A 13,273-nucleotide genomic window follows, 5' to 3' on the forward strand; every position below is an offset into this window, starting at 1 on the left:
TGTTAGATTTCAGTATACATACAGATTAAATGAACACAATTGAAAGTTTCATAAAACCTTAAAAACTGGACATTAGGGATTTCGCACAAAATTTAACCTTTCACATTATAAAAGTAAGAATGTAAATAAATCCAAATGGCAAAACAACAGTACTACCTATCGGATCACCACTCTCTAATCACATTATTGGGTGAAAAATAATTTTTTAACGAAAAGGGTTGTGGCTGCAAAATCATTACAATTAATACTGAACATTAAGATACTTACAAAACATTACGAAACTTCATAAAATTTAACCTTTCACTTTATAAAAGTCAGAATGTAATTAATCCATTTGTCACAACAGCACTACCTATCGGATTTAATTCAAACTACTATCTAAACATAATAGTTCGTTAAAAATACGAATTTTAATGTAATAACAACAATAAGCTACGACTCAAGTAACTGATATGTGAAAAAGCAACAAAATAAAAAAATTTCCTAGAATCCGATCGCAGCACCAACCGGGTCTGACTGTATGCCAAAAATTAAAAAAAATTCTAAAACGCGATCGCAGCGCTGCCTACCGGATAAAATTGTGAACGTTAACCACCCAAGATCAACAACAATACATAAATAAATTAAAAAAACATTTTCTATCGGATCAAATTGTGAATCTAAACCATTCTCGAATCCCCTTGAACACACACAAAAAATTTCATAAAAATCGGTCCAGCCGTTTAGGAGGAGTTCAATGACATACACACGCACACAAGAAATATATATATAAAGATAATACAAGTTATAAAATACAAGTTTCAAAAGTCGGAAGAATGAAATTACCTCATTATTCTTCATCAGAATCTGTAATGGCAGTAGCGTTGTTATAAGCTGTTTTGAGCAACTCCATCATATAGTCAAGAAACAATGAAGCTGTCTACTAGCTTACTAAGTAGGTAATACTATATATATATATATATATATATATATATATATATTTTGTATATTTAACGTTAATTAGACGAAGTTAGCGAGCGTAAGGTTATGTTTGGTTAGGTTATACTGGTATTTGAAGGGTGAACGCCTCTTAGCGGCGATCTCTCGCCTCATGGCTAACACAGCAGGGCCAACAGAGAAGAGGAGGAAGGTCATCGCGACGACGGTGACCTCCGTATTGCTCTACGCGGCCCCTGCATGGAGCAGGGCAGTCGGCGTGGAGAAATATCGTCGGAAGCTGGAGTCGATCCATAGGAGGCTGCTCCTGCGCACATCTTGTGCGTATCGAACAGTCTCCTACGACGCGATCTGTGTCGTCGCGGGGTCCCCACCGATTGACTTATTGGTGGAGGAGAGATGTCTGCGATTCGGTGGGGTCTCCAAAGAAGAGGCGAGGGCGCAGATCCTGGATCGATGGCAGGAGAGATGGTCGGCGAGCCAGGTGGGCCAATGGACCAGACGCCTGATACCGGACGTGAGAGCATGGGTGGGGCGGCGACATGGTGAAGTGAACTACTTCCTCACCCAGCTGCTCACGGGCCACGGCGATTTCGGCAGTTACCTGCACAGGTTCAAACGCAGAAGATCGGCGATGTGCAGGTACTGTGACGAAGTGGACACGGTCGAACACACTTGGTTCGACTGTGTCCGGTGGGACGTCGAGAGGAGGCGTGTGACGGCGTTCTCACCCGACGATGTCATCGGGCGGATGGTCAGATCCAGGGAACATTGGCAGGAGATGGTAGGCCTGGCTCACGCCATCTTGGACTCGAAGGCCAACGAGGAACCCCCTCGGCTGCGAGCGCGTCTCTGATATTGGTCGGCGTCAATTTCTAATTAGTTTATTTGTTTGATTGTTATTTTTTCTGCTTGTTTCTTTGGTGTGATTGGGGTATATGGGTTTTACTCCCCACGCGCGCCCTTGTGGACCACAGGGCGGCGTGAGGAGTATGCTACGGATGTATGTTATATTGGGGTATGGTGTGTTAATATTGTGTTTGTTGTGAAATTTTGTATATACTGTGAACAGGACAGTGCTTGGGGAGCACGTGGGCCATGTGTGGCGACATATTGTGTAAAATTTTTTAATTTTGTAATTTTGTATATTTTGTTTTTGCTGGTTTGTTGGTATACTGTACGTAATATAGTGCTAGGGGAGCACTAGGTATAATTAAAAAAAAAAAAAAAAAAAAAAAAAAAAAAAAAAAAAAAAAAAAAAAAAAAAAAAAAGGTTATACTGGTATAGAGGTGGAGTGGCGAGTGGCGCCGATGGAAGACATCAGACGGATCTCTCTCCCAGAGCTTCAGGGAGCCGCTGCAAGGATTAACATCAGGAAGAGCCCGGGCCCGGATGGGGTGCCGGGAGCAGTGGCTCGAATGGTGATTGAGGCGTTCCCGTTGTTGGTGCTGGACTGCATGAACAGTGCCTTCGTACGGGACGTCTTTCCGGCGTGTTGGAAGGTCGCGCGACTGGTCCTGTTGCCGAAGCCGGGCCGAGCCCTCGGCGACCCAGGAGCATTCAGGCCAGTGTGCTTGCTTAGCACGCTGGGCAAGGTTTATGAGAGGGTTGTCGATGGCCGGCTGACGGCGGAAGTATTGGCGGGGGGCGGACTCTCCCCCCGTCAGTACGGGTTTAGAAAAGGGAGGTCAACGATCCACGCAGTACGAGAGGTGATGCGTTTCATTGATAATGCTGCGAGCGGGACTTGGCGAACGAGGAGGATTCCGGCCCTAGTGCTGCTCGACGTCCGCAACGCCTTCAACAGCCTGCCTTGGGAGGTCATCGGGCAGACGTTGGGGGCGAGGGGGATCTCCGGTCAGCTCCAGCATATCTTGCGGGAGTACCTGAGTGACCGGAGAGTGCACGCAGACACTGATGCTGGACAGCGTGAGTTTCATATGCGGGCAGGGGTTCCGCAAGGATCCGTTTTGGGACCCCTGCTATGGAATATAGCTTATGACGGAGTGCTGCAGCAACAGTATCCCGAGGGGGTGGAGGTCGTCGGCTTCGCGGATGACCTGGCCCTGCTGATCCAAGGAACAACCGAGAGGGAGGTCGAGAGGATCGGAAACGAGGCGCTGAGAAGGGTTCACCAGTGGATGTCTACTCACGGGCTGTCGATAGCTCCGGAGAAGTCCGAGGCCGTTGTCTTCGCTGGGAGGCGGCCTCTGAGGGAGGTGAGGCTGACTATCGATGGCCAGGATATCCAACAGGTACGACGAGCGAAGTACCTTGGGGTCTGGGTGGACAGTAACCGTTCATTCGGGCCCCATGTGGAAGAAGCGGTAGCGAAGGGTGAACGCCTCTTGGCAGCGATCTCCCGTCTCATGGCGAATACGGCAGGGCCGACGGAGAAGAAGTGGAAGGTCATCGCGACGACGGTGACCTCGGTACTGCTCTATGCCGCCCCGGCGTGGAGCAGGGCCATGAAGGTGGCTAAGTACCGGAGGAAGCTTGAGTCGATTCATAGGAGGCTGCTATTGCGCACGACCTGTGCGTACAGAACGGTCTCCTATGACGCGATCTGTGTCGTCGCGGGGTCCCCACCAATCGACTTATTGGTAGAAGAACGGTGTATGCGGTTCGGTGGGGTCTCCAAGGAAGAGGCGAGGGCACAGATCTTGGAGCGTTGGCAAGAGAGATGGGCGGCGAGTCAGGTAGGCCAATGGACCAGACGCCTGATCCCGGACGTGAGAGCTTGGGTGGGGCGACGACATGGCGAGGTGAATTACACCCTCACCCAGCTGCTCACGGGTCATGGAGATTTCGGCAGTTACCTGCACAGGTTTAAACGCAGAACATCAGCGGCGTGCAGGTACTGCGACGAAGTGGATACGGTCGAACACACCTGGCTCGACTGTGTCCGGTGGGACGCCGCAAGGAGAAGGCTGGCGGCGTTCTCACCCGACGACGCGGTCAGGCGGATGATCAGGAGCCGGCAGGAGTGGCAAGAGATGGCGGACCTGGCTCACGCCATAATGGATACGAAGGCCAAGGAGGAGCCCCCTCGGCTGCGTGCACGCCTCTGAGGAGAAATGGTCGGCGTCGCAACGATGATAGTTTTTGGTTTTTTGATTAATTTTGTCTGCGTGAATGTTATGAATGATTGAAGACAACAGTGCCGTATGGAGCGGAACGGCGCCAAGCAGTGGTATGGTGACGTCTGGATACGGGGCTCAGCCCCGTAACACTAGTGTGGATGGTATTGTGAATCGTTGGAATGTGTGAAATTATAAATATAAATATTATTGTAATTGTATAATTGTTGAAATTGTGTTATTTCATTGTAATATTGTGTCATATAGTGCTCATACAGTGCTGGGGGAGCACCATAAAAAAAAAAAAAAAAAAAAAAAAAAGCCTCAAAAAATTCTGGAGGCAGGGGATGAATCGTGGCGACGATTAGGGACCAGGGAGGTAGCCTTATTGCCTAGGGTGTTCTGGCCCCATATGATGGAGTCGGAGCTCCCCGATGATGGCATTAAGGACCCTCAGGTATGAGGGGAACGCGTGGGGGTAGCGGTACGCGGAAGGCGTGCCGGCTACATGTAGGCTAGGGACGGGGAGGGTAGCCCCATTGAAGAGGGGGGAGTTGGCTGCCCGGTTGAGGCGGTTGGCTCACCCTGAAGAGGCTTTGGGGACCCCGGCGGGAGATCCTCCGTCAGGAGGCAGATAGGGTGGGCAGAGACTGCTGCCACGGCACTGCAAGGCGACCATGCTATGTCTTAACAGGCGGAGGCTGGTTGTCTTGGGGTGCTTAACAAGATAAAGAAAGAAAAAAAAAAAAAAAAAAAAAAAAGGTTATACTGGTATAACCTAACTTTTTGATCCAGTCGATTGCAATAAAAATGGAAGGTGCACAACTGGATGGTACAAAAGTACTAAATCAAAAATTTCAACATCCTACGGCTAACCACTTTTGAATTATGCGAAGTACATACATACAGACGTCACGCCAAAATTAGTCAAAATGGATTCAGGGATAGTTTAAATTAGATATTTCCGTTAAAATAAAAAAACGAAATTTTTCGCGATCACAATACTTTCTTCACTTCGTATAAGTAAGTAAAAATGGCTCACTTACATCACCAGCCCACAATCCACATCAGAAAGTGAATTTTTTTATGATATAATTATTGCTGTTGAATCATTTTTTGATTGTAATCATCCTGAATAAAGCAATTCTGTTTGTTTATCGATTCATAAAGCCAAAAAATGAGCTTCATCTGAAAAGATGATTTTTTCCACTTCGAGGTGCTCTAAACTCCAATCAGCAAGCCATATATGCAAAGGATGGTTCGTTGTTTTAATTCCTGAGTTAGTTAACTATTATATGAATTTAGACTAATATCTTGGACGTAAAATTTGCCGTGTTGTAGAAGAAATTCATGTGAACGATAAATTTTCGATTTTATGACACTTGTTTTTACAGCAGCAATATTCTCACGATCCCTTGCATTTCTTTTTTGAATTGGTGTTTCAACATCAAGTAAAGAAGATTTTCTTTGAACTTTTAACCAAACAATTAATTACGGTTTTGTTGGGTCAATTATACAAACCATAAATATCGGGAAGTGCACGTAAGTAGCTGTATCCGATTCCATATTTTGATAGAAAATTTTTATGATTTGTAAACGTTGTTGAAGCGTACAGTGTTCCATGATGATTTTTCATAAATTACTGAAAACAAATGATACTTAATTTTTTTTTTAAATTAACGTCACTGTTACTACAATCTGTTAATTTTTTGACAGTAAAAATGATCGAATATTATATAAATAAATTTTTATTCTGATTAATACATAGTAATAATACTATATATATATACTAAGAAAGATATAACGATACAATACACCAGTAGTTGCAGAATTTCATAATTTATACATATAAAAAAATACAATAGATGGATAAAGTATTGTAAAGATCAAAAAGCAGACCGGCACAAAAAAAATAGAGCTTGCATTTATGCATTACATATTAACTTAGTATATAGGTTATAGATAACATGTATATATTTACATAACCCGCTAAATAAGTATAAGTACAAATGATGTGGTTGCGTTTATAAAGGCGATTTGTTATAAAGCAAGAACAAAGTAACTGTAGTTTAATAATATGTGTCGGGGTGGGGGATGATAAAACGGAATGGTGTAAGGCGTTGTTTAAATTGGTTCATTTATTTGTCCTCGGAAATGCTTTTGGTTTGAATCCAATGAATAGTGAGAATGAATTGTAATGGGTTTCGTGTCTACTGTCTTTTACAGTATTTTGTAATTTGTACTAGTTCAGTTTAAACGTTGTAAAAAGTTAGTGATATTGTTTTGCTTGTTTGTCGTAAAACTGTGATTGAAATAACGTGATGTAATGTTAGGTCATACCTGTAATGGGGTATAAAACTCTATTTAGATTGTAAAATTCGGTTAGGGGTAATTTATATTTAGAATTAGGGTGAGATTAAAACATAAAAAGGATAATAATTTTATGATAATGTAATATAATACATTTTATAAGGTTATCTAGTCCGTCTAAATACAAATAATAATAAATTTTCTTAGATATATAAGATTATTTTTAATCATTTAGCCCTTCTTGGTTATTGCATGACTCATATTATTTATTGTTACATTCATGTATTAAGATATTACAATGAAATTTGATACGAATCAAAGGATACAATTTTGTTATTACATGTAACCTCCACGGATAACCCTTGTGATGTTATAATACCGAATAACTTAAGATACATTACGTTGAAGTAAAATAAGAATTAGTCATATTTCTAAACAAATAAGATAGTTAAATTTAAATTTATAGCACATTCAATGTAATAATAAAATGCATTATAATTATTCTTTTTTAAACATATAGTTCAATAAAATACCGATTAAAAAATATGTTAAAAAGCACACTATTAATCAGTGGCAGCTCGCGTTTAGGCACTGTGGAACTACTGCACTTTTTTTTAAATTTAAATATACTGATTTATTAATAATTATTAACCTCTGATTGTAAAAAAAAATTTACAATAAATAATATTTCAATAATAAAATATATATATATATATATATATATAAAGAAGTCAGAAGTTATTGGTGAAATAAAATTGTATGTACTTTTAAAAATGTTTATATGTAACTTAATAGGCGTAAAAGGAAGTCATGTAGTGTACACATGAGATTTTTTTTCAAATGCTACAAAAATTTTCTTTTTTATCAGTGGCTGTATTTGTTTAAAAAAGGAAATAAATCTTATGTTTTAGTAAATATCTTTCTTAACAATAAAATTTATATTAATTATTTTTTCTTATTATAAATCAAAATAATATATATATATATATATATATATATATATATATATATATATATATATATATATATATTAATAGTAATGCAAATAGTAGTTCGGAATCATTGAAAATTATTTATAGAAATAATTTAAAGTTAGTACTTTAAAAAAGCTTAAACACGAAAGAATAAATATCACGTGCTATTAATTAAATTATCAAATAATGCCATTTTTTTATAAACTTCACAAATTTTAACAAAAAAAAAAAAACAATAAATATTTTTATTTAACTCCCATTTTCTATTTTTGGATCAAATTTCACAATCAGTTTTTTTATTAATTTCCCTGACATTTTTCATAAACAGTCGTAGATTCATGCTTTGTGTTGATATAATAATCAGGCATAATTAAAATTATTAATTGAGAGTATAATAAAATAAATGTTAATTTAGATTAATTTAGTTAAAAGCGAAATTAATATTGACTTTAATAGAAGATTAACATCCATACGATCACATATTTTACAAACAGTGGCGGCTCGTGTATAAGCACTGTGAAACTGTAGCACCCCCTATTTCCACTTGATATTATCCATACCATTTAATATAATGAGTCCTTTTTTCATTCATTCTTTCTTTATACAGATACAATGTATAATCTTTATGTTTAATCTCAGTTATATTTGACTAAGTTATATTTGATTAAAACTAAGGCAAGAAAGAACATACATAAAAAAAATATAAAGTACATTCAGGTCAAATCAAGAACTTCCTTTTTCTTTGATGTCTGTTAAAAATACTTTACGCGGAGTACAATAGATAATTCTGCACAATCGATTACGCATACCTCAATATATACTAAAAATAATTAACCAAAAAAACTCATAATGATATCCCGTCTGTTGAAAAATAGTAAAATTTTATTTCCAATTAACTTTTTTGTAATGCTGCCTAATCCATCTTGAAGTTATATTTGACTTTCGATGTTCAACAATCATTCTACACACTGTCTTCTGCTCTTTTAGCAACTGTTTATTTTTTTTTATATTAAGGGTATAAGTTTTAAATTTGAGGTGGTACGACATTTTTCCAAATCATGGCTAAATAAAAGATTACAAAAAATTGTAAAAAAAAACAATATCCGTAAAAAGAGAAAAAAAATAATTTTTAAATTCTTATTTTAAGTTATTTATGATTTTTTTTCCAAGTGACCGTTAAGAGAAACAAATAGAGAAAGTTGAAATGCAAGTAATGAGTTAAATGAAATTAATTGTATACTTCACCTTGTTCTGTTAAAAATAAAGGGTAAGTGTTAATTTCCTTTTTAAACAAACAAGTAAACCTATGGAGGACAAGGGCAACAGCCCTTCAGTTGTTAAACACTTCTCTTTTTTCTTTCTCTTAATTAATTTATTTTTTAGTTTACAACACAACACTTGTTTTCAATAATGAAGGAAAAGTCGCAAGGGGTGATTTTAAAAAAGAAAAAGAAAGATAATTAAACGATTTTGTATTAGTTTTATTTGAAAGAATTCTGTCCCTTTATTGCCTAAATAATTTGTTGTTTTTCCTTTTAGTAAAAAAATTTAACGACACCACATGACTACCTTGTACGCCTATTAGATACATATACGCAATTAAAAAAAATTAAACGTACATAAAATTTTATTCCATTAATAACTTCTGATATTTTTTAGTATATATTAATATATTTTATATTGTTATTATTGAATTATTATTTATTGTAAAAATCTTTTTACAGTCAGAAATTAATAATTATTAATAAATAAATACATCTAAATTTAAAAAAAAGTTTAAAAAAAAGGGATGGAGTCGGGTTTGAACCGACGTGCCTTCCCCTTGTAAGATCCAAATATTTCATTAATTAAAATTTTATTTTGCTTTTATTCTGGAACCAATGAAAATAAATACACTGCTTATGAAATATCGTTGAAAAGCTTTCAGTGAGGGCTTATTACTGCAGTTAAGAAAAAGTCCAAAATCCAATTTTTTTTAGATTTTTGTTTTGGTCCAGTCGGTTGTAATCAAGGGGTTTACAACAATCCTATCCAAAATTTCAACATTATACGGCTAATACTTTTTGAGTTATGTGTGATACATGCATACATACGTACGGACAGACATCACGCCGAAACTAGTCAAATGGATTCAGGGATGGTAAAAATGGATACTTCCGTTCAAATCTGAAAACCTTGTACTTCGTACAAGAATGTAAATAACAACAGCAAATTAATTAATAATTTAGAAGGCGTTAATAAACATAATTTGTACAAATAAACGTGATGAAAGGGACGCAGAAAGTTCAGGGTGATTTTATATTTTTTTTATTAGTATTATCTTAAATTGCCTCAAAAATAGTCTGTAAAAAAAACCTTTTAATTTTATTTTAAATAAATCGATGGGATGATTTTTAAGTAGTTTGATTTATTAAAAATATCAAAGGAAACCCCTTTCTCGAAAGCCGAAGAATTGTGTTGAGTTTTTCGAAAAAAGGTTCCGTTGTCTTTGTTAGAGATATGTATGGTTTTTTAAGAAATTTTTTTAGAAAAAACTGAAATTTATAAACCCATAGGTAAGTTAACATTTTTCATTTTCTAAATATAGGTCATCAAGACTGATACTTAAATATTCCAAAATATAATCCAGAACATTTTTGTATCTTGAAAATATAAGACGTTTTGAAGAAGCCCAACGAGGTTATAATATATTTTACACAGAAATATACTAAATATTTAACAATAATGTGATGTTTAGGGTTTTATTAAAGCGCTTCAAAGCAAAACTATGGTTTTTATTTTTGATGTTTTGGGTTTTATTAAAGCGCTTCAAAGCAAAACTATGGTTTTTATTTTGTTGCAAACGAAATTACTTTGATTATTCGAAAGAAATTTGTAACCGAATAAAATATAATATTCTCAATATAATAAATTTCTCATAATTTGTCGCCTTGGTTTAATACCTCGGTTGGATTTAAATTATTCTAAATATTTGATGTTCGCTGTTTCATACAAATAAATAAAGGTTTTGACTTTAAATAAAGGTTTATAATATAAATTCTTTTTATTATACTCTTGAACTTGTATATCATATATTTAACATTATTATATTAATTATTGTACATTCATAACAAACACAAGTTGAGTCTCTGAATGAAGGAACTAGACCAAACTATTCTAGTGCGGAGCCAGCTTCTGTAGCGTGGCTGGAGCCGAGTGCAGCTGTCCAAAGGGCTTTTAATAATTAAAAGTCCTTTAAATAAAATTTAAAGTTCCTCATTTAAATACCCTGCGTCTTAACAGGCAACACAAATGCTATCTTGCTATCTTTATTATAAATTGGTATTATATCCACGCAATTAGCACAATGTTATGTCTAACTGTAAAGGATAATAAAACGGGTTTAACCATATTTAAAGTTAGATGGTTATAATCCAACCCACCGGTTTAGTCTAGTGTTGAATGCGTCTTCCCAAATCAGCTGATTTGGAAGTTCGTAAGGTCCAGCGTTCAAGTCCTAGTAAAGGCAGTTAGTTAATTTTATACGGATTTGAATACTAGATCGTGGATACTGGTGTTCTTTGGTGGTTGGGTTTCAATTAACCACAATTTCAGAAACGGTCGACCTGTGATTGTACAAGACTACACTTCACTTACACTCATACATAGCATCCTCATTCACGTCCTGAGGTAATACCTAAACGGTAATTCCCGGAGGCTAAAAAAGAGGTAGTTATATTACACTTAATGGCAATAAAGTTGCAAAATTAATTAAAATTTAAATTTTAGTTATGATCGATTTGTTGCCGATCAATTTCATGACAGTGTCATTAATTGACAGCGAATATTAATTAATAAATTCGTTAAAAAAAAATAATAAACATAATATTTTGAACTAGATTTGAACCTGAGTCATGCAGTATTACATGTAGTAGTAGAAGATGTTATGATAGTTGATAGGTAAACTGCTTTACTTAAATACTTTTTTAATCGAGAAAAACGCTCTCAAAGAGATATTTAACTATTCATTCGTTCCAAAAAGAGACGGTCGAACGGCACTTGTTTTCATTATTATATGGTCTTAAAGTATAATCTTTAAGACCAAAGATTGCGTCTGGTTGCTGAACCATATTTTACTGAAAATATTACTAAAAAAGCAAACCCAAACCGTTATCAAAATAAATTGAAAGAAAAGATGACCTGAATTTAGGGCACCTAGGTTTAAATCTAAAATTAAAATTTTTTGTAAACAATGTTTAAAACGTAATCTTATCTTCCAGTTTGTTACTAAAACTTGTGTCCTTCGTAATTTTTTTTTACGGAACAAGGTTGTTAGAAATACTAAATTGTGAAACAGAATTAATTTTTTTATGTAGCATAGGAAATTCTTTTCGAAGATTAAAAATCAGAGATAACTGTAAAATATTTTATAAAAATCATCAAAGTGCTATTGATTGGCAATACTGGTAAATATAACAAAATCTTGGGGTTTTGTTTATACGTGTGATTTTGTAAATTGTGTATACAATTCAACAAAATTATAAGTTTATGAAATTTTATGTGTAATGTAATGAAACTAACAAATAAATTTACAAAACATTTAGATTATCATTTTAATTGATATTTTATCGCCTCTTAATTTTCCTATTTTATCTTTCAATATAATTTAAATTGCTAGTACCAATAGGGTTACATGTTTTGTTTAAGTTATTTGAAAAAGTCAACATAATAAAAATTTATGTAGTAACATGAAATAAAGTAAAATTCAAAATAAAAAAAAGTAAAACACATGAAACGGAAATAAAATTCAACAAATCAGTGTTTTAAACGTTTAAGAAAAAACGATATAGTTACAAATGAGTTAAATTCAGTGACGGCTCGCGTATAGGCACTGTGGAACTGCGGCACCACTATTTCCACTTAATATTATCGATAGAATTTAATATAATGACTTCTTTCTTTTTTCTGTAATTCTTTTCTTATACTAGTACATTATATAATCCTTAAGCTTAATGTCAGTAGCCATCCCCCGTTTATGAAAAAGATACAAAAATATTTGTAGGACTGTATGCTTCACAGATCCAGCGGCGTAGTGTTTGACTGTTGTGCGAATGCGCACATAGGAAGCTGTAGGCGAGGGTTAGGGAGCACTGTCGCTTCCGCAGTGTCGACACTAGCGTGCTGGTAGAAGGTATTTTTTTTTTTACTGCGCGTGTGTATGAAACGTTCCTTGTTCTTTCCCTTTTCTAGTTTAGTCGATGGAAGGAATATAAAAGTGGTTTATTTGTTTTTTCAGTAGCGATCAGAAGATGGCAGAAAGTAAGGGCTTTCTGATTGCTAAATCTGTTCAAAAACACGCTGGAAGGACAAAACAGAAGGTAATTAGTAAGAAACTAATTATGTATTTGTTTCTGTGTACATAGAAATTTAAATTAAGCACCGTTGGAATATATTGTTTTTAAGCGGACATTTTACTAAGTTATTATCTAATAATACTAAAAAATGTTATCTGTATTGATATTTTATTATTTAAAATAATAAATAATAAACCGTATTCGGTTAAACCTACTACGGTTTAAGCACATTGTGCTTAAAAACCGTGTATGATTCTTGTACGTGATAAAGTGTAGAATTAGATTGTTATCCCACTTCCAGCTATTGGATTCGATTCATTTTTTCTTAAGTTCTTTTATTTTATTGAAAGTTTAACCATGGCCTTGAAAAGGTCCAGAAAAGATTTTCTGGACCAGCTCCCCAACTAATTTTAGCTACGAGCCGCTACTAGTTAAATCATAAAAAGTTATGTGATTTATCCTTCCGTCATTCGAGTCAATTTCTATAAGTCACTCGCCCGCTGGATTTTACCCAAACTATTAATATATTTTATCTAAACATTAATATATTATGTTTTTGACAAAAATACAAAAAAAAAAACATAGAAAACATTTTTAAGTGATTTGAAATATTGTGAAAAATTTTATTGAGGAATATTC

The 13,273-nt window shown here is 35.4% G+C and overlaps 1 protein-coding gene across 6 annotated transcripts in view; it reads left to right on the forward strand.

Annotated features, from left to right (window-relative positions):
• LOC142329346 (uncharacterized) overlaps positions 1-13,273 on the forward strand; it is a 310,193-nt gene that overhangs the window by 151,778 nt on the left and 145,142 nt on the right. The window contains exon 6 of one of the 6 annotated variants that reach the window (XM_075373841.1): positions 12,577-12,658. The exons of the other annotated variants lie outside the window; for them this stretch is intronic. Within the exon in view, the coding sequence (XP_075229956.1) occupies positions 12,590-12,658 (69 nt within the window). The 5' untranslated portion in view covers positions 12,577-12,589. The remainder of the gene's footprint in view (positions 1-12,576; positions 12,659-13,273) is intronic. 6 annotated transcript variants of the gene reach the window in all.

The sequence above is a fragment of the Lycorma delicatula genome, chromosome 8, assembly GCF_047948215.1.
Source record: "Lycorma delicatula isolate Av1 chromosome 8, ASM4794821v1, whole genome shotgun sequence".
NCBI classification, from domain to species: Eukaryota; Metazoa; Arthropoda; class Insecta; order Hemiptera; family Fulgoridae; genus Lycorma; species Lycorma delicatula.